We start from the raw sequence: 19,697 nt of genomic DNA on the forward strand, positions 1-19,697 counted from the left end.
CGGTTCACGCCATTCTCCTGCCTCAGCCTCCCGAGTAGCTGGGACTACAGGCGCCCACTGCCTCGCCCGGCTAATTTTTTGTATTTTTTAGTAGAGACGGGGTTTCACCGGGTTAGCCAGGATGGTCTCGATCTCCTGACCTCGTGATCCTCACGTCTCGGCCTCCCAAAGTGCTGGGATTACAGGCTTGAGCCACCGCGCCCGGCCAGGTTCAAGAATAAGAATGTGTATTTACAGTGAGAAAGAAAATGTGAGGCAGGTGCGGTGGTACATGCCATAATCCTGGCTACTCAGGAGGCTAAGGTGGAAGATCACTTGAGGCAAAGGGTTCAAGGCTGGCTTGGGTAAAACAGGGAGAGACCCCTTCTCTTAAAAAAAAAAAGGAAGAAAAGAAAACAAGGCAAAATGTTAACAACTAATACACTAAAGGATGTAAGGGTACTCACTATTATCTTTCAACTTGGAAACTTTCACTTAAAAACTTCCCAAAATTAAAACGAAAGTAGAAAAAGAAGAAGACGAAGGAGGGTTGCCAGTCTCTGACCCAGAAGGCTGAAGCTCCATTTATAACAGAGATGAACAGTTAGATGCAGTCAAGCCAAGGAGATAAAAATTGACTGCAGAGATTTTCTTCAGAATGTGCCAAAGTTCTGTGGGAACAGGAACATTGTGTAATTAAAAAAAAAAAAAAAAAAAAGAGTAGTTTGCCAGAATTTACCCTAGAAGAGTTCATTAGTGCAATTAACAATATAAGCAGGAGGAAATTGTTCCAAGAAGCTTAAAAACACTTGGATTTTTAAATTGAGTGGAAATTTCATATGCACAGTTAATAAAAAATAACCTTAAAAAGAATGAATAACAAAAGTCTCCAGATTCCAGCCTCCTGCTTGATTATGCATTGCTGAAATGCAGGAACATATTCAACTTTTTAATGCAAAAACCCTGTGGCGTTCCATGGTGCACAGCTACAGAGTTCCTCCGGGGCATGGGTTTCGTAGTCACCTCTCTGTGCTGCATTCCCATCTGGTAACTGCGTATTGCAGACGCTGGGACTTAGGGGCTCTTATTTCTGTTCTCTGGATCTCTATGATGGTCAGATATTCTTTGGGCCAGAACTGATGTAAGGAAAAAACTTTGCCTATCTTGTACTCTCAAAGTTACTCTGAAAGGAGGAAAAAAGTATGTTAATTGTTGACCAGCGCACAGCAACATGGTGAGGTAGCAGCAATTGGATTCCATGAGATGATCTTTATGAGACACAAAGCAAGGTTCAGGCTGCTTGGTTAGGTCAACAGAGAATGCCTGTAGTACCCACAGAGACAGCCCTTTCTTAGCTTGGACAAAGATTTCATGATTCTAGGCTTTTGTGGCAGCCACAGATGGCTTTAACACATTATGTATAATGAAACAAAATCAGAGTCATTTAGTTATTCTTTAATCATTATTACATTAAAATACACTAATACATTCTTATCTACTTCCCTCCACCAACAAATATTTTGCTAAATTAAAAGGATCACTGGAAGTATTATGACCCCCTCGTCACAGGTGGTCAGAACCACCACGGTTTTGTGAATGAATCAGAGAAGGCAACATTTCATCAACGAAAACTCATTTAAGTTTCAAAAGGCAGGATGTAGTACAGAATGCATCATTCTGACTGTCTTCTGGAATAGAAAAATTGGAAAGGATGAAAGAAGGAAGTTAGCGCCAGCTCCACCGTTACCTTGGCAACCATGGCACAATCACAGGGGCAGACATTAATTTTGTGGTGTAACATAACATGGCAGAGGAACGGGGATTGTGGAGTGGGGAGAGAATGACGGCTGGGTTTAAATGCTCAGAAGGCCAGTGGGGAGGGTTACAAGTCAGTCGTCTGGATGTTAAATCTACACGTACCAAATAACCAATTTTACTTTTATTTTTTCACTGAAATGTTAGTATTATGTAGAGACAGCCACGACTCCCTGCTCTTTAATAAACAACAAACACTGCAGTAATCATGCCCAAGGCTCCCGCTGATCATTCTTCGTCATTTAGGACTTTTATTATTTCTCTCTTCTGGGAAACAGGAAAGAATATCTTCAACTGAAGAGACAAAGAATGACGGTGGTTATAAAAAATACATTCTGATCAGGTGAACTGGTAACTTGTCAGCTTGACGCTAGTAACCAGTCTCTTCCCTGCAGTTAGAATGTGAAGACCCTGTTTTGGGGCAGAGACAAGCCACCCCATGGAGCGTCCCTGATAAAACTACTTATTAGGGAAATACTATGGATGCCTCGGCAGGGACAGTAGGGGGGTGCGGGGGATGGGGGGTTCAGGTCTCTCAGAGCTCCACAGCCCTGCACAGTGTTAAACTACACACCAGAGCAGGAGCTTTTAGAGACCTGAAAGGAAGGTTTATTGCATAAAAACTTGCTGCACATCCAGAGGTCCAAAATTCACCCGGCACTTAGAAAACCAATCACAGAGAAGTCGGCCAGCTGACAAGACAGATAAGTGGAAAAATACAAACAAGCATCTCAGTCTCAAAACCTGAATTCCAGTAAAGCTTAGGCGGCAGGTCACAGGCAGAACTGTGCCATGTGTGGAAGTGCAGAGGCTTCCTCGTGGACAATTCCCCAGCCAGAACAATTAAGGGGCTGGTCCTTCTTTCACGTTGCGGTCTGCTTGGTCCACAGGTCTGGGCTAGCGGCACTCAGAAGGTTAAGAGCACACAAAGTGAGTGGGGACTGTCTCTCAGGAGTCACTGCTTGCCTCCACCTCTGCTGCTCCTGGGAATAGGTGTGTCATCTAAGCCAGGGTGGTCCACCTCCTGCCCACTCAGGGCTCCAGGAGGAAACAGCTTTCCTTTCTTCCAAAGGGTGAGGTGAAGCATTAGTGACACATCCTGCTCGTCATCTCTTTCTGGAAAGCAAGGGGAAAAGGATGGTTAGGAGAAACTAAAAGCAGAGCAACGATTTGATGAAGGATCCTGAAAATGCTCTTGGAACCTCGAGAGCCTGTAAATGAAAGGTTGCAAGCACGGTCCATGAATAAGGCTTAGCATGAGGATATGTTCTGTTTGGTCTGCAGAATTTTTTTTTTTTTTTCCATTAAGGCACTGTTTAAAAATTTGACTCTTGTATCAAAATTCAGGTTGCTTGCTTTTTCTGAGAACAAGATTTTGGAGCTTCTGAACAACTGGAGTTGAAGAATGGTTGTCCTCTTCAGCAGGAGAATTTGCTTTCCAGTTTGCCCCAGTCCCCGCCACTCCCACCTGACTTCCCGACAGGAGCCATGGAGCACTTATGAACTGATACAGTAATTGGATTGGGACTGCTAGTTTTCTTCGAGTAGGGAAAGATTTCTTTTAAGTTTCAATCAAAGATGGAAAAATAAAGGATACGTGGGTATAAGTCAAGAAAAGCAGGAAGGAGGACTTTTTTTTTTTTTTTTTTTGAGACGGTGGCTCGCTCTGTCGCCAGGCTGGAGTGCAGTGGCCGGATCTCAGCTCACTGCAAGCTCCGCCTCCCGGGTTCACGCCATTCTCCTGCCTCAGCCTCCCGAGTAGCTGGGACTACAGGCGCCCACAACCGCGCCCGGCTAATTTTTTGTATTTTTAGTAGAGACGGGATTTCACCATGCTAGCAAGGATGGTCTCGATCTCCTGACCTCGTGATCTGCCCGTCTCAGCCTCCCAAAGTGCTGGGATTACAGGTGTGAGCCACCGTGCCCAGCCGACATTTTTTTTTTTAAATAGAAATGAATAATACACCAAAGTGTCTGACATGCATCACCTGCCTGGCTCTTGTGGGTATTTATAGATTCCGAATGAGCCATCCTTTCTCTTCCCCTGGGGCTCTGCACAGGTTGAGTCTCACGCCTATGGTCTGCTGCTACCACATCCTGCGCCTGCCCCTCTTCATTTGTCAAATTGCCATTCATTTTTCCACCTCAGGTAAGGTGACTTCTATCTGCTGGGATACCTTCCTGCACTCCTGCCCCACTCGCTGTGGAGGCAGCTACTCTCTCCTCCTGTGCACACGTTGATTCTTACATGCAGTGTATGAATTTGTACATCTGTGTGTGTGTGTGTGCTGGGGCTCTGGGCATGTCTGTTGGCCCTGCTAGACTGAGAGCTACTAAGTGCCAGGAAAAAGCAGCACTCATTGACTCACCCCATGTGCTTTCATCTTTGTATCCCCCGCCCCTGGCACTGTGCCAGGGTAGTGGCTCCTCTTTCATCTCCGAGGATGGTCTGAGGAGCAGGCTAGTAATAAGCCCTGTGCCATTTAGCATCTTGAGAAGACAAGTTTAATGTCATTTTAATTAGACGAATGATCTCCTTCCAAGTTCCACCTGCTGCAGAGCTGACTGCAGCTGCTACATCTCTTGCATACTGACCTGGACTGCCATACCTGATATAATAGGAAACATTAAGAAAAAGGAGCCTGAGCGTGGGAGTGCCCAGGTGTTCAGAGAAGCTTCCTATTCGAAAACCATACAGATGTGCTGGTTAAAGAAATAACAATAGACAAGGAAGAATCTAGGCACTTTTGCATCTCTGTAATTATTAAATACAGGCAGTTATATATATATGTGTATATATAATTTTAACAACTTTTTCAATTTTTTATTTTTTTGATAGGGTCTTGCTGTTGCCCAGGCTGCAGTGCAGTGGCAACAGCTCACTGCAGCCTCAACCACTCGGGCTGAAGCTATACACTCACCTCAGACTCCTGAGTAGCTGGGACTATAGGCACACGCCACCACGCCTGGCTAGTTTTTAAATTTGTTGTATAGACAGGACTTCATCATGTTGCCCTACTTGGTCTCAGACTCCCAAGCTCAAGCCATCCACCCATCTTGGCCTCCCAAAGTGCTAGGATTACAGGCGTGAACCATTGCACCTGGCTTTTGACTTAATTTTGATGACAGAGATGAGGAAAACAAGACGGAAATGCAACAAGTGCATGCGTGTGTATGTTTGAGAGAGAGAGATAAGAGAGGGACAGAAAGAGAAGGAGGGAGAAAGTGTGTTCATGGAATAAACAGAATTTTAGCTTTATTAACTTAATTATTTGTAATAGGTCAGTACTTTTGGAGAGAAAGAAGCTAGCAAATGTTAAGTACCTATAAAATGCCAGGTCCTTTGGGGTGGTTATACCATTGTGTCTGTGTAACTCTAAGACAGGGAACTATGACCTCCACTGGACAGAGGAAGAATCCCAGTTTCAGAGCCAAAGCTATTTGCTCAAGGTAAATGGGTAAGGTACAGAATGCTCAGCAGTAACTGCTGCTTTTATTAAACAGAGGCTTGCTGTTTGCCAGTTCCAGTGTCTACTGCTCTACAGACATTATACTTTGTGAAGTAAGATTTGCCATCTCTACTGTACTGATGAGGAAAAACCCTCAGGAAAGGAGGGTACCTTACCAGGTCACACAGGAAGTTGCAGGCCTAGGGTTTAAACTCAGGTCTATCTGACTGCAAAGGCTGGCTCTTTCTACTACACCATGTGATTATAGGTAAAAGCCTCTAAGATATTCTTATGAATATGCAATCGGATAATACTGACATATATTAACTGACATATATAATTATAGGTGGTTGCAGTCGTTCATGAATTTTCAAAATGCCACAGATTTTTTTCTTTATCCAGACTGACGCCAGTTAGAATTATAGGCACAATGGGCAAATACCAGAACAATTATGCCACTGAGAGACTATGGACACTAGAAATATGGAAGAGTCTTTTTTTTTTTTTTTTTTTTTTAGCAGCAGAGTAACAGTTTCAGAGAGGACAGGGGACTTATTCAAAGTCACTGGGATGCAGGATAAAAACTGTTTCCTGGGATGCCTCTTAAACTCATAAAGGGAATGTATGGTTGAAATAGCAGATCAGAAACTTCAGGAAAGACATTTGAGTTGGATCCATCCTTCAAAGCTCTACAAGACTCTGCAAGCTGTATTCTAGCACTTGCCCACTTGGTGGAGCCAATGAGCTGTTTAAAAAAAAAAAAAAACCAACTCGTTTAAATAAACAAATAGCCAATGCTAGGTTCCATCGCTTTCTTCATGGGAGCCCTGCCGCAGGCATCTAGCAGGGACAAACGAATTCTTCCCCTCTAGAGTGTGGCCAAAGTAACCTCTACCCAGGGTGCTCTTTACAATGAATTTGCCATTGCTGGAGTTACTGAATGCCCTACGTATTAAGGCAGGCCACTAAAGAACTCCAAAACGTGTATTAAAAGGCTTCCGCAGAGGTGATGAGAATCTCCTGAGAAAGTTCCTGGAGACTGTGCTTGGCTTGTATATGAAGATTTTTTTAAACACCTGAATTTTTCAAAATGTGTTCTTAACAGAAGAGTAAAGTAGAATCTCGGTTGTGGTCACTCAGTTTCATTTGTTTTAAAATAAAGCAGTAATTGATTCTATGAAGTCCCTCGTTCTCCACTGTCAACAAAACAAATTTCATCCTCTGAAGCCTGTCAAAGAAAGAGGACCCACCACCCACTGCTCACCTCCTGCTGAATTCCCTCCCACACACCGCATCAGCCAGGCAAAGCAGACTTCCCAGGTCTCCAACTGGCCAGTTTCTAGTGGTTTCTTATATCTGGTAAATGTTTTCTGCCCTTCTCTCCCTGGCAAAATTTGACATCCTTTAAGATGCAATTTTCAGCTCCTTTCTTGGGTATCTCCATCACTTTGCACACATTTGCATTACATCACATTGGAATTCGTCATTTCAGTTTTGCCTGAATCTGAGAAGAACCATAAAGTTTTTTAGTATATTAATGTATGATGAATATTTTATTTAAATTGCATAACAGGATGTATGGTTTGGTCCAGTTATTTTGAGAAAAAATATAAACAAAAATATGGGTCCAATATGATAAATTTATCTTTGGGTGAATACAATTGTGTATGTTTTCTATTTCTAATTTTTTTGTCCTTTGCATAGTCTGAATTTTTAGATATTTTTGATATCCATGAATTTTTTTCCAAGAAAACAAGACCGGTTATTTAAAAAACAAAAAGGAAAGTAGACAGAGACTCCAAACTGAAATCATATTTCACTTTAGAAATGAAGTTAAAATGGCATTTGCCTAGTTTTTGTGGGGATGGTGGAGGTGGATGAAATCAGCCTGTTTTTTACATAAGATACTCAATTTTTTCTGTTCTGATGTAAACATTTTTTAAATTTAAATCTTCTTCATGCACTTGTTAGCAATTGGAAGAAGTTTTTGATAGCCATTGAACAAACTTCCGTGAACTCTGAGAGTCAAATCTTACTCTGATCTCAGTGTACCCATTTTTATAAGCGGTAGTTAGTGGAGGGGTAGGTAATAATGATTCAGAGAAGTAAAATGACTTATTCCAAGTCACACAAATACTCTCTGACTTAGGCAAGACTACAACGAAATCAGTGCTCTCAGTTTACTGTACTACATCATCACACATTTTAGTAATCTAATTTTCTTTTATTTTGTTGAGACAGAGTCTCACTCTGTCGCCCAGGCTGGAGTGCAGTGGTGCCATCTCAGCTCACTGCAAGCTCTGCCTCCTGGGTTCAAGCAATTCTCCTGCCTCAGCCTCCAAAGTAGCAGGGACTACAGGTGCCCGCCACTATGCCCGGCTAATTTTTTGTATTTTTAGTAGAGACGGGATTTCACTGTGTTAGCCAGGATGGTCTCAATCTCCTGACCTCATGATGAGCCTGCCTCAGCCTCCCAAAGTGCTGGGATTACAGGCGTGAGCCACCGCGCCTGGCCCAAGAAGCTAATTTTCATGTGGAACATATAAAGAACACCACTTGATGTTTACTAGGGGTCAGTCATCATGCTTGCACAGCAATTTTAATAAGTTAACTCTAGGTATTATGAAACAAGCGCCAAAAAGCAATGACATCATCACAGAGTCATAGGCTGCTGTTATAGCTGGGAGGAAACATGGGTGACACCTATCCAACAGTTTAATTTCAGAGATGTGGCAACTCAGACCATCAGAAACTAAGTGACTTCCCTAATGTGGCAAAAGTAATTAGTGGCAGAACCAGGACTGCTGGCCTGTGGGCTCTCTGACCTCACATCAATTCGAAGGAGGCAATTTGTGTAAACAAGGAATTCTTAGAGCTGGCTTGATGTGCTGCAGGTAAAATCTTTATCATCTTACAGTGCTCCTAAACTCCGTTAATGGCTTTTGATAGTTTTCAAACCAAGTCTCCACCGTAACATACAATGCTCTTCCTGATCTGGACTCCTCTCGGGCACTCAACCTCATCCCCCATCAGTGGCCGACACTCCTTCTCGCCCATGGAACCCACAACAACTTCCATACACATGCTCCTCTCTTCCCAGAAGACCCTTCTCCCATCGCCACTACGCTTTAACACTCTCAACCAGCTGTCATCTCCTTAGGGACACCTTCTTCTACCCCCCACCCTGTCCCCAAGGAATCCTAGGTGCTCCTCTTCCAGATTCCCTCAGTGCCCATGGCACCTTTCCCGCTGTTCTACGACCGTTTATCACATTCCCGGTTTCAGCACCAGGCTGCTCTTGAAGACAGAAACCCTATCTTGTATTTGTGTGGACCCTGGTGCTCAAGACCTGGCACATACTAGGTGCTTAAAAAATATTTAATTAAACTGAAATCCAACAAAGAGGAACACTTACTAGGTCTACAGACCCTAGTAAAATGAGAGGTGGAAGGAAACACGCATTTCATACCTACAATGGTGAAGGCACTTAGGCTTACTTGGTGCACTTTCTCACAACTTTATGAACTAGGCATCACTTTTGCTAATTTACAGATGAGGAAAAGGAGGCCCAGAGATTTGAAGTAACTTGCACAAGTTCACCCAGCTAGTCAGTGTAAGAACAACGATTTAGTGGACTCAAAACCAAAACTAAGCAAACAACACTCTGCTTCCACTCCCCTGCTGGAGGGGGAGTAAAAGAAAAGGAGTGAGGCTTTTTGTTTCTGTTGTACAATATATAAGTGGGGGAAGAGCTACCACAGCGGCATTTCAAAACCCATGTCTTCTTTTAATTACCAGCTTCCTGCTAACTCTGAGACACCAGGAGAAAGGGGGAGGAAGAAATACTTGAAACAAAAAATAATCAAGGAAGAAAAGCAGCACGAAGAGATGTAGAAGGCTCCGCAGTGTGGTAAGGAGCAGGAGAACTCTTGGTGCTGGAAACTTTGGAAAAATGACCTTTATATACATGAACTCCTGCCCCTAGTAACCACCATTAAACAGCCAATGGCTTAAAGCGGGGCAGTGAGCAGTACACCTCTCTCAGGGCCACATCTGACATTATGTTGCGTACTTCTCACTGCCCATTTTTAAGCCATTGGATGTTTAATGTTGGCTACTGGGGGAGGAGTTCATGTGTTTAAAGGAAATCGGGCTCTCCTCTAACACAGTGCGCCTGCACACATGTATAACACATGTGCACACATCCCTGAAGTAATGAAAATAGAACAGAAAGTAGGAGAGACTCATCTCCCCCAGCACCTTCTCCAATAATGCAGCGTCATCAATACATTTTAAAAGTAAAATCAAATGTGATTGTGCTGAAAAGACATGAGGAAAGAGGCGAGTCCCCTGGAAAACGCCGTCAAAGGGTGTTGCTCATTTCACAAAGTGCCTCCCTGCCCATTAATCAGCAGTGCAGCCTCAGTCCCAGCTACCGGCCCCATGCTGGAGCTTGGCCCTGTGGCCTGTCGTCAGTCCCATCTCTGCTCAGATAGGGACACACCTGGAAAAGTGCAGCAGAAGTACAGGAGCCACAGTTCTGGCTGGGCTGGGGGTGGACAGCACCGAAACCCTACAACTGGGAACAGTTTCATTCCGCACAGCAAGGCTCAGGCCCTCTAGGGGTGAGCCCAGGTCAGAGAGGACTTTCTTGATGCCTTTCATCTCACAAATTCTACTTCTTAGAGACTTAAACATCTCCAGATTGTACCCATATTTCATTTGCTTCTTCTGTGATGGGTGTGGATTGAGAACATTGCCCATCTTGAAAATTCCCTCTCTCATGGCTTTCCCCTGCCCTTTCCGCCTCCATTCCAAACAGCTGTGCTGGCGAGGTCTATGCCAAGGTTTCACGGCCCCCTCCCAACAGGGTCCTCAGCCCCTGCCAGCACTCACTTCCCTCAGGCCACGTTTCCACACTCAATGTTACACCAACATTTTGCTATTTCCTTATCTCAAGATCTAACCCACTTATAGCAAAAGCAAGTCCCTCTGGACTGGGCAGTTTTCCTGGGGAGTGATGAGGCTGAGACCAAAGAAAATGAGCTGGCATCAGCAAAGGATTCGGGTTCTCAGCTATACCGCGTGGGCCCATTTGAAATCATCTCAGACTGTAAACAGGGACAGCAATCAGTGAGGTTTCTTCTAGTGTCGTGGCACTATGAGAGGCATGGTGATACCGCTGTCAAAAGAATCCCAAGGCAAGGGCAGGTGTGCTTTCAGGGGCTGTGGAATCACAGGCAGTGGTATTGTGGTAAGGCATTCGATGATCAAAATCAAAACCAACTGTTCTCTCTGAATCGTCCAGTTTGAAGGGCTCAGAATTCCTCATGGCACCATGCTGCCTGTGGTCCTAGAGGTAACAGCCACATGATTCCAGTGTGCACCGAGGCCCAGAAGCACCACTCTGTAATCCCTGCTGGTGTCATCAAGAGCACTGGCTAGAAAGGTACTGCTGAAGGTCTAGGGAGGAATAAAACTGTTTTCCTGCATCTCCATTTCCTACCAGATCAAGTCCTCCACTTCCCATGACTTGCAAGGATTTCTGGATCTGCTTCCTGCCCCTGTCTGCCGCCTTGCACACACCTTGCTTCTGTGTATCCTGCATCTTTGCACGCTTGTTCCTTCTGCATGGAGAGCCCTATTTCCTTGTTTCGTCCAGAGCACTCCAGTTCCTCTTTCCCAGTCCAGCTTGGGTGTGGGTGCAGCTTACAAGCCACCAAGATGGGAAACAGAGCAATTCCCAGAAAGGGAGCAGAACTCTGGGTGTGATGAAAGAGAGAAAGAGGATCCCAGCAGGGCCCCAGAGCTGGTTGCTAAGAATGTGCCCTGGCAGCCGGCTCTTCTTCAGACGGGGGTGCAGTTCTACTTTGAAGGGGAGTGTCTCGCTTCAAGGAAGACCCAGGAAAACCATCAGGCTGCTTGCTGCAGGGAAATCTCCAGAAAAACAGAGAAGAGAAAAAACGAAAAGAAAAACAAACAAGCAAATACAAAACATCCCAAACAACTCTCCAGCCAAGTCCATGTGCAAAGCGGGAACTGTGGAAGAGGGGAACAACAGCAGGGCAGCTCTTGCCTGGCCTCGGGCACAGGGAGGCCAGTGTGTCGCTGTCAGGGCCACAGCTGTCCAAACGAGGCTGGCTCCCTACTTCCTGTGGTGTTTCTCTTTTTGCTTTCTAGAATCCAAATCGCTGTATGTATCAGAGGAAACAATGGCCTTTTCCCAAATGCCTCGGCAACTCCAGGGGAAGGACCCCTCCCACCCCGACTCGGGTGGACAGGCAGGTAACTCCACAGGTGGGGCCTCCTGGGGCATGACTTTCTAAGGATCCCTCAGTTGCACCCATGGTGCAGAGTGAGGGTGAGTCCAGGACCGCTTAATCTGCTTTCCTAGACCATTCCCTGCTGCTTCTGTGAGGCTGCGGAGGGACTGCTGCAGGTCAGGGATCCCTGGGAACCCTCGGGGACAATCTTCCTGCCATGCCCTCCCCCGAGGCTCAGGGCACTTCATTCTTGCCCTCAAGGCCTTTTCTGCAGTGGTCAAGTCGGTGGGGCTTCCTGCCTGGAAGCTTGTTTTCAGAGGAGGGTAAAGGGACCAGGAGTCAAGGGTGGATTCCTTAGGCGAGGTTCAGGCATGAGGCCTAAACATTTTTTTAAAAATTATTGTCTTTGTAATGTAGTTGTGTCTGTTTCATAGCATTTGGGAGAGAGAATTCCAGTAGGGGCTGACATCAGCCACTTCAAATTTATTTTGGAACTAGGTTTTATCGGTATAAGTAACTTGAGAAATGAATGAATGAATGAATGAAGCTGTGCCGGGTCACAAGAGTCAGAGTGAACAAGATGGGGCAGTGATAAGAGAGCCATAATTAACCAAAGTGTCTTGTGTTCCGAATGAAGTAGTTCCCATCATTTCCTGTACCTTTTCTGTGTGCCAGGCACTGTGCTCAATGCTGGACATCACTCATTCAGTCCTTACATCAGTCTTATGGGATAAGTGGTATCATCCTTATTTTACAGAGAGATTACAGTAGAGGTTAAGTACCTCGGCCATGGTCACATCACTAGTAATTACCCTGGCCAAGGTTGAAACTTGAAAATCCATCCTCCTAACCAGTCCACTATATCCTGAGCCATCATGCTGAATATATCTTCATTCATATCTACACGTGCTGTTTCAGTTGAGTATCTGAATCAGTGGCCGTACTACACCAGCATGGGTCACGGGAGCAGGGACTCGGCTGGCGGGACCATTCCCAGGAGGCCCACAGCCAGGGCTGCTGTCTTCCTTTGCTAGCATCCCAAAGTCTGAATTCTTATAAGGCATGCAGGGCAGCCAGTCTACAAAAATGTTTTTTTAAATTTCCCCAACTCTAAGCATACACAGGATCCAACCAGCAAACAGGAATTAGAAATGTTCTTTCTGCTCTCTTTTAGGAATGTGGGTGGCAAATAAGCCAAATGAAATAAAAATAGAAACAAGGCAGGACAGACTTCCCTAAACCACACAGAACAATATTTATTTGATTAATTCTGTTCCTAAACAACAGCCCACATTACTGACACGGAGGGCGTTTCCACGATGGAGGGGTATGTGTGCGTGAATGTGAGCACATATGTTCAGGCTCCCCAGTGCACGTATACGTATGTACGGCTAGATAAACACACACACTCGCCACCCATGGAGAATATTTATTCATACCGATACAAGAATCAAATTGCTCTTCTTTTTCCAAACCCTGCAAACATTAAAAATAAGTCACTTTATGTAAACATATTCAGCCTCCTGATTTACATTGTTTCTTATAAAGGCAAAGCTGCACATTTTTGAAGTTCTCTCATTTAACCACAGGAGATGGGTCACGGACACAAGGTGGGTCGCCTCACAGTGCATCGTGAAAGCAAGAGCATTAATCAAAACTGTTTGTGGTCCCTGTATCTCTGCAGATCCCCGCCCCAGAGCCCCACAGCCCACCCCGCCATTCTGCAACTCTGTGCTTTTTTAGCGCCCTGCCTTGCTCTGTGGATCCACCTACCATGTCCTTCCCACCCCATCTACCTCTCTGGTGCACTGATGGGACAGCAGATTCAACCTGATTTCTGCTCAGAGTGATGCTACCTGTGATCAAAGGAACCTGTGATTTCTGCTCCGAGTGACACTGAGATCTCTGACATTTGGCTGCTGCTCCCCCCTTCTTTCCTCCTCCATTGCCCAACTTTTCCAGAGCCCCCATGGAGGTCTGCACAGCTGGCAGGAGTCTGCCTCCCTCCTTCTCATACTCAGCATTGGTCAGCACAGCTGGATTGGTTTCTGGCAGATGCTGCTGCTGCCCCTTGTTCTGGGATGAGCAAAGGGTGACTGAGTGCACCCACCCGCTTTGAGGAATGAAACAGATTTCAGCATGGCCCAATGCCCCACGTAGGATTGTGCAGCTCCTTAAAGCCTGGACGTGGGAGGGCAGGGGAAGGAATTCTCTCATTTGCTTCTGTCATGCAGCCTTTCCATCGGAGTGGGAGGGAAGGCACTGGCCGGTGAAGCAGAGAGTTCCGGAAACTCCAGGTTAGGTTGCAGGCATCAGAGTTTTATTTATTCTGAGAGAAGTTTAATGGGGTCAACTCTTAATGGCATTCAAGAAACGCTGAACAAATGGTTTGTCCTTTTAGAGGGGGTATTCTGAACTTTCAGGGCATGGGTCCCCAAAGGAAGAATTTACCTCCCCTGGGAAAACAAAGGATTCCATAGAAGTCGTTCAGCCGAGCTGAATTCACCACAGGACAGAGCTTGCCATTGCTTAATAAGACCTCTATTGTGTGTCCGATGAAAACATATGGGGAATGTACTTCCTCAGTGAGCCTGTAATTTAGGAAGTCTGTAGCTTCTAAGCAGTCTCACTCCTTTGGTAGGAACAAAGTGTTATTTTGATGGAGTAAATAGACATGAAACAAAACTAAAATTTTCCTTTTAATACAATGAGATCTCTTGCTAGAAGTTTGACTACCACTTATTGAAACATGTTCTCAAGCTCTCACAGAAAGAAATTTGGTCTCGTCAGAGCCTCAGGGGCTGATCACCACTTTGTGCCCGACTCTGTCCTTGACTCCCAGGTCTATGAGGTGGCCATTATGCTTCCCCTAGAGAGGAACTGAAACTTGGAGAGGTTAGTGACTTGCCCAAGGTTACACAGTCGATACTCAGCAGAGCACTAATTCAAACCAGGATATCATTTGGATCTTATCAACAGGCTTCGGAATCCTATTTTTTTTCTATATCAGGGAGCAGAATATGACAGTTCATGGGTCAAATCCAGTCCACACCTGTTTTTGTATGACCCATAAGCTAAAAGTGGTTTTTACATTTTTAAATAGTTGAAAAAAGAGAGAATAGTTTATGACATATTATTTTATGAAATTCAAATTTCCATGTCCATAAACAAGTTTTATTGGAACAAGCCACACCCACTTATGGATGAATGCCTGTGGCTGCTTCTGCACTTCCATGGCAGAGCTGAGTGACTGTGACAGAGCCCGGCATTTAGCATGGAGGCCTTTTGAGAAAAGCTGGCTGACCTCACGCTGCACCATGCCAATGCCATGACCACTGAGACTCTCTAGTTTTAACCCACGTGGTTATAAACGGATCCCCAAGCTGCCTTTCCAAAATTGACCTGGCAATAAATAGTCCAATATTTATTTAATCTATAAATAGTCCAGTCTTCTGTCTTGGGAGAACAGTGATGTTACTTCAGTAGGAAAACACTTCTAAAACAAGAGTGGAGTGAACTCTACATGCCTATGGTCCCTTAGAACTAAACCTCTTTGGCTTTCAGAGTATGGGAGGAGACAAGTCCTTTTCTTTCCTTATTCTCAGACTCCCAGTGAATGATCCATGAAAACAATATGAGTTTTACATATAGGAAATGTGCTTAATAAGGCGAAAGCATTTTTACTGTTAGGGCTCCTTCCTCACCTGTTTGTCTTTTATTATGAGGCTAGAATCTTAGTTTTTTTTTTTGTTTTTTTTTGTTTTTTTGTTTTTTTTAGCAATACAGGGCATTATATGCTACTGTTGTTACACTGTGGTTTGCTCTCAATATAAAAGGGAAATTGGGTAATGCATTGAAAATTGGTAGCAGCACTGGTTCAGTTCAAGAGAAATAAAGCAAGATATCCTTTCACTTCACATAATTTTTGTTCCCTATCCTGGCCTCACTTGCAAATCCGAAACACCCAATTCATATGTGAAGAAACAACAACAAAAACAAAAGTCCTATGGAGGGGGTATTCTGAACTTTCAGGGCATGGGTCCAAGACACAGAGTTTGAAGCTAGATAGATGATGGTAATGGTTGCACAACAGTGTGAGTGCCTTTAATGCCATTGAACTGTACACTTAAAAATAGTTAAGATAATAAATTTCCTTATGTGTATTTTACCACAATTAAAAAATTTAAGAAAAAAACATAGCTATCCATTTTAGAAAAAAAATTCAAAAGCTTCAAGGAAGAAGATTTTTACACATAATTCCATCAGTGAAACGAAACAAAAGTCTTTATAGAAGGAATTTTGAAAGATTTGAGGCTTTAGGTCTGGCGTGGTGGCTCATGCCTGTAATCCCAGCACTTTGGGAGGCTGAGGCAGGTGGATCACGAGGTCAGGAGTTTGAGATCAGCTTGGTTAAGATGGTGAAACCCGGTCTCTATTAAAAACACACAAAAAAATTAGGCGAGCACCGTGTTGGGTGCCTGTAATTCCAGCTGCTCAGGAGGCTGAGGCAGAAGAATTGCTTGAACCCAGGAGGCGGAGCTTGCAGTGAGCCGAGAGCGCACCACTGCACTCTAGCCTGGGCGACAGAGCAAGACTCCGTCTCAAAAAAAAAAAAAAAAAAAAAAAAAAAAAGATTTGAGGCTTTATCGGGACAAATGAACATTAGTGCATGTTCATGTGGGTGCTTGTGTATGTACATGTGTCTTCAAGAAAACATCCATGCCCAACTAATTCAGTTCTCTCTGTTACTGCTGTCAGTATTAGAAATAAAAATGAGAATTCTTCCATTTAGAATAATCTCCTTCTTTTAATGCAAAATGCCAGGTACCGTTGTGCTAGCAACAAAAAACAAAACAGAGTAACTATGTCTGAGAATCTATTATAAGTCCAACGTCTTACACCAGTGACACCAAAGGGAAAAAGCACACCCCCTGAGCACCTGTGAAGACTCTTCTGCAGTATACGTACAAAGGCTGCCATAGCCGTCAGGGAAAGAGTGAGTTCCAAAGAAAGAGGAAACCACAACAGAAACCTTGAATTAAAAATGGAATTCAGATAACAGGCAAGAGTGCCAACCTTAATGAAAAGTCTTCCTCTTCAATCATTAAGCTGTAAAATTAAAGCTGGATGTGGTCTAACGTCTTTTGTGTATTTGCCAATGTTTTCCAAAGGTGAATAAGATGAAATCCCTTCTGGATGTGCTGTGAGCACTCTGGTCCTTTCCACCAGTTTCCCAGAGCAGAGGTGCTGCGCAGTGGGGTTTCTGAAGGCTCTGCTGTTTGGAGTAGGCACATACAATAACAAAGCTGTTTATAGTCTCGGCCTGGCCGCGACAGGGTCAACAACCTATATGCCAGCTGGTGATGACACTGGTCGTGTCAAGTGAAGCCAATGACAAGGGAACAGCCATGCTCTGTCTCTTGGTGCCCACAGCAATACAGTCACTGTAGGCCAGCAACAGTGATCCAGTATGCAGCAGCATGGCGTGAAGCTGACATCAACCTAATAAATGACCACTGTCTTGTCGTCTTCACTGAAACCCTGCATATGCCTCCCCCAAGCCCACACACAAACACTTTGCTTCATATGCTTGAAAGTTGTGGGCTTTCAGGACAAGAGAAAACTAAAAATTACTCTCTAAATGTGGGCACTGTGGATGTGTTGCCAGGTTGTAATGGGTCAGAACCTCTCCTGCCTACCACAGGCCCTATATAAAGCGTGACTGCAAACAGATGATCCCTAAGCAAACTAGACTCCCAGAAGGAGTTTGTCAGGCCTGTAGATTTAAAAATAAAATACAAGAACTGCTGTAAGTAGTTGCTACCATTTAAAACTCTGGAGAATTCATCTAAAATGCTAGATTTCCAAATTCTTTCGATTTGGAAGTGCTGGGCCTCTATGCCCGCCCTGAAACCATTAGTTGGAGTTGCATAGTGGTTGCCCCCACAGCTTCCTATTTCTTGCTACTCGCCTGTTAACTGATATTTGTTACCTGCCTGGCTCTGCTGACTTTGGGTTTGGCTCTTCTGATCCATAGTCATTAAACTCCTTGAGGGCAGTGGTCATACCTCTTGAGCTACACCAGCACGTAGGATTGGTTCCTTACTCCTGTTTCACCTGAGTCGCTCAACTCTGTGCACTATGTGTATTTCATGGGCTCAGGTATCTAAAGTGACTTGACTGCTGAGAGAGGGAGAGAACTGGGCTCGTGGAGCTGGAGGCCCTTGGAAATTATCTAGCTGCTGCAGATCATCAGAATCTAGTTGAGTAAGTATGTCTCTGGGGAAAAATCCACCTCAAAATAGTTTCCTCAGCAGATACCATGCTATAATTTGAATGTTGGTGTCTTCCAAAATTCATGCTGGAACCTAGTACCCAATGTAATAGTATTAAGAGGTGGGGCCTTTTGGGAAGTGATTAAGTCACGAGGATTCCACCCTCATGAATGGGATTAATGTCCTTATAAAAGAGACCTAAGGAGGGGGGCTTCCTTGCCCTTCTGCCATGTGAGAATTCAGTGAGAAGGCACTATCTTTGAGGCAGAGAGCAAACCCTTATCAGATACCAAATCTGCTAGCACCTTGTTGTTGGATTTCCCAGCCTCCAGAGCTGTCAGCAATACATTTCTGTTGTTTATAAATTACCCAGCCAGAGGCATTTTATTATAGCAGGTCTAGGAAAGGCTGTTTCTGGGTTTTGGAATCAAACTGTATGTGCTCAACTCTTGGCTCCACAGAGCTGTGTGACATTGGACAAGTTATTTCACCTCCACATCTGATTTTCTTCCTCTTTATAATGAAGATAAAAACAGTATTTATCTCATAGAATCGTGTGCAGATTGAATGAGGTAATACATAAACACATTTCCTACAGCACTTGGCTCATAGCTTTACTTACAAGTCTTCCCTATTATTATATCTTCTGAAGCTGAACAAATGAAATGAAAAAAAAATATATAGTTATTACAGGCCATTTAAAGTTCTTCTGTGTGAAAATATTTTAATAAGACATGGACATAAATCTCTACCATCAATCTCTATTTTAAAATTACACTATTAGTGGCTGGGTGCGGTGGCTTATGCCTGTAATCCCAGTACTTTGGGAGGCCAAGGTGGATGGATCACTTGTGGTCAGAAGTTCGAGACCAGCCTGGCCAACATGGTGAAACCCTGTCTCTACTAAAAATACAAAAAATTAGCCAGTTGTGGCGGCATGCACCTGTAGTTCCAGCTACTCAGGAGGCTGAGGTGGGAGAATTGCTTGAACCCAGGAGGCAGAGGTTGCAGTGAGCCAAGACCACGCCACTGCACTCCAGCCTGGGCAACGGAACAAGACTCTATCTCAAAATAAAATAAAATAAACAGAATTATACTATTAGAAATAAACAAAGTAAAAGGAAAGGCAGTGACAATCTATCTTATTCTGGATCCACAACATGCTAGAACAGGAGGGAATCTAAACCTATCCTAATGGATTTAAAACTTATTGTAGCAGCAGAAACCATTTCTTTTAATGTAATCTTACACACATGCCATTCATGAGAGTGATGTTGCAGCTCAGGTTAGGTAAAGTCCCTGAACTGGGTTCCAGTTTCACCCAGGAAATTATAGAACCTGTGTGCTAAGGGCCACAGTTTGTTAACTGCTGATCTTGGCTATGTCTTCGTATTCTTACCAGTGGGAAAATTAAGACCTTTCATATGTCTGCACATAGAAGAAGGCTCACACTGAGGACCAAGCCTGGCCTATCACTGTATCCTCAGCACCCAGCCATGTGCCTGGAGCATAGTGCCCTCTTGGTACTGGGGTTTGCATGATGGGTGCCATAGCACAGGTGAGGTGACAGGCTTCTGAAGTGCAGTCTTGGGGGATGGACTTCTAGGGTAGGGTGGTGATCGCTGCCAGCAGGGGGTGACAAAAACACCAATAGGTCTAGCCAAGGTGTTGCATATAGGATGGATTCTGGGAGAAAGTATAGGGTTGAAGTAAGCAAGCCTAAGCTTACTGACTTACCCAGAGCAACTTCCAGTCCTACAAGCTCCATTCATGGCAAGTGCCCTAGGCAGGTGTACCATTTTTTATCTTTCATACTGTATTTTTACTGTACCTTTTCTACATTTAGATACACAAATACCATTATGTTATAGCTGCCTACAGTATTCATTGCAGTAACACACTGTAGAGGTTTATAG

General features: G+C 44.3%; 1 protein-coding gene across 1 annotated transcript in view; it reads right to left on the reverse strand.

Moving 5' to 3' along the window:
• Positions 1-1,413: 1,413 nt before the first annotated feature.
• MOB3B (MOB kinase activator 3B) overlaps positions 1,414-19,697 on the reverse strand; it is a 209,678-nt gene continuing 191,394 nt past the window's right edge. The window contains exon 4 of the mRNA XM_011994378.1: positions 1,414-2,910. Coding sequence (XP_011849768.1) covers positions 2,881-2,910 — 30 coding nt within the window. The 3' untranslated portion in view covers positions 1,414-2,880. The remainder of the gene's footprint in view (positions 2,911-19,697) is intronic.

This window comes from Mandrillus leucophaeus, unplaced genomic scaffold, assembly GCF_000951045.1.
Source record: "Mandrillus leucophaeus isolate KB7577 unplaced genomic scaffold, Mleu.le_1.0 Scaffold454, whole genome shotgun sequence".
NCBI classification, from domain to species: Eukaryota; Metazoa; Chordata; class Mammalia; order Primates; family Cercopithecidae; genus Mandrillus; species Mandrillus leucophaeus.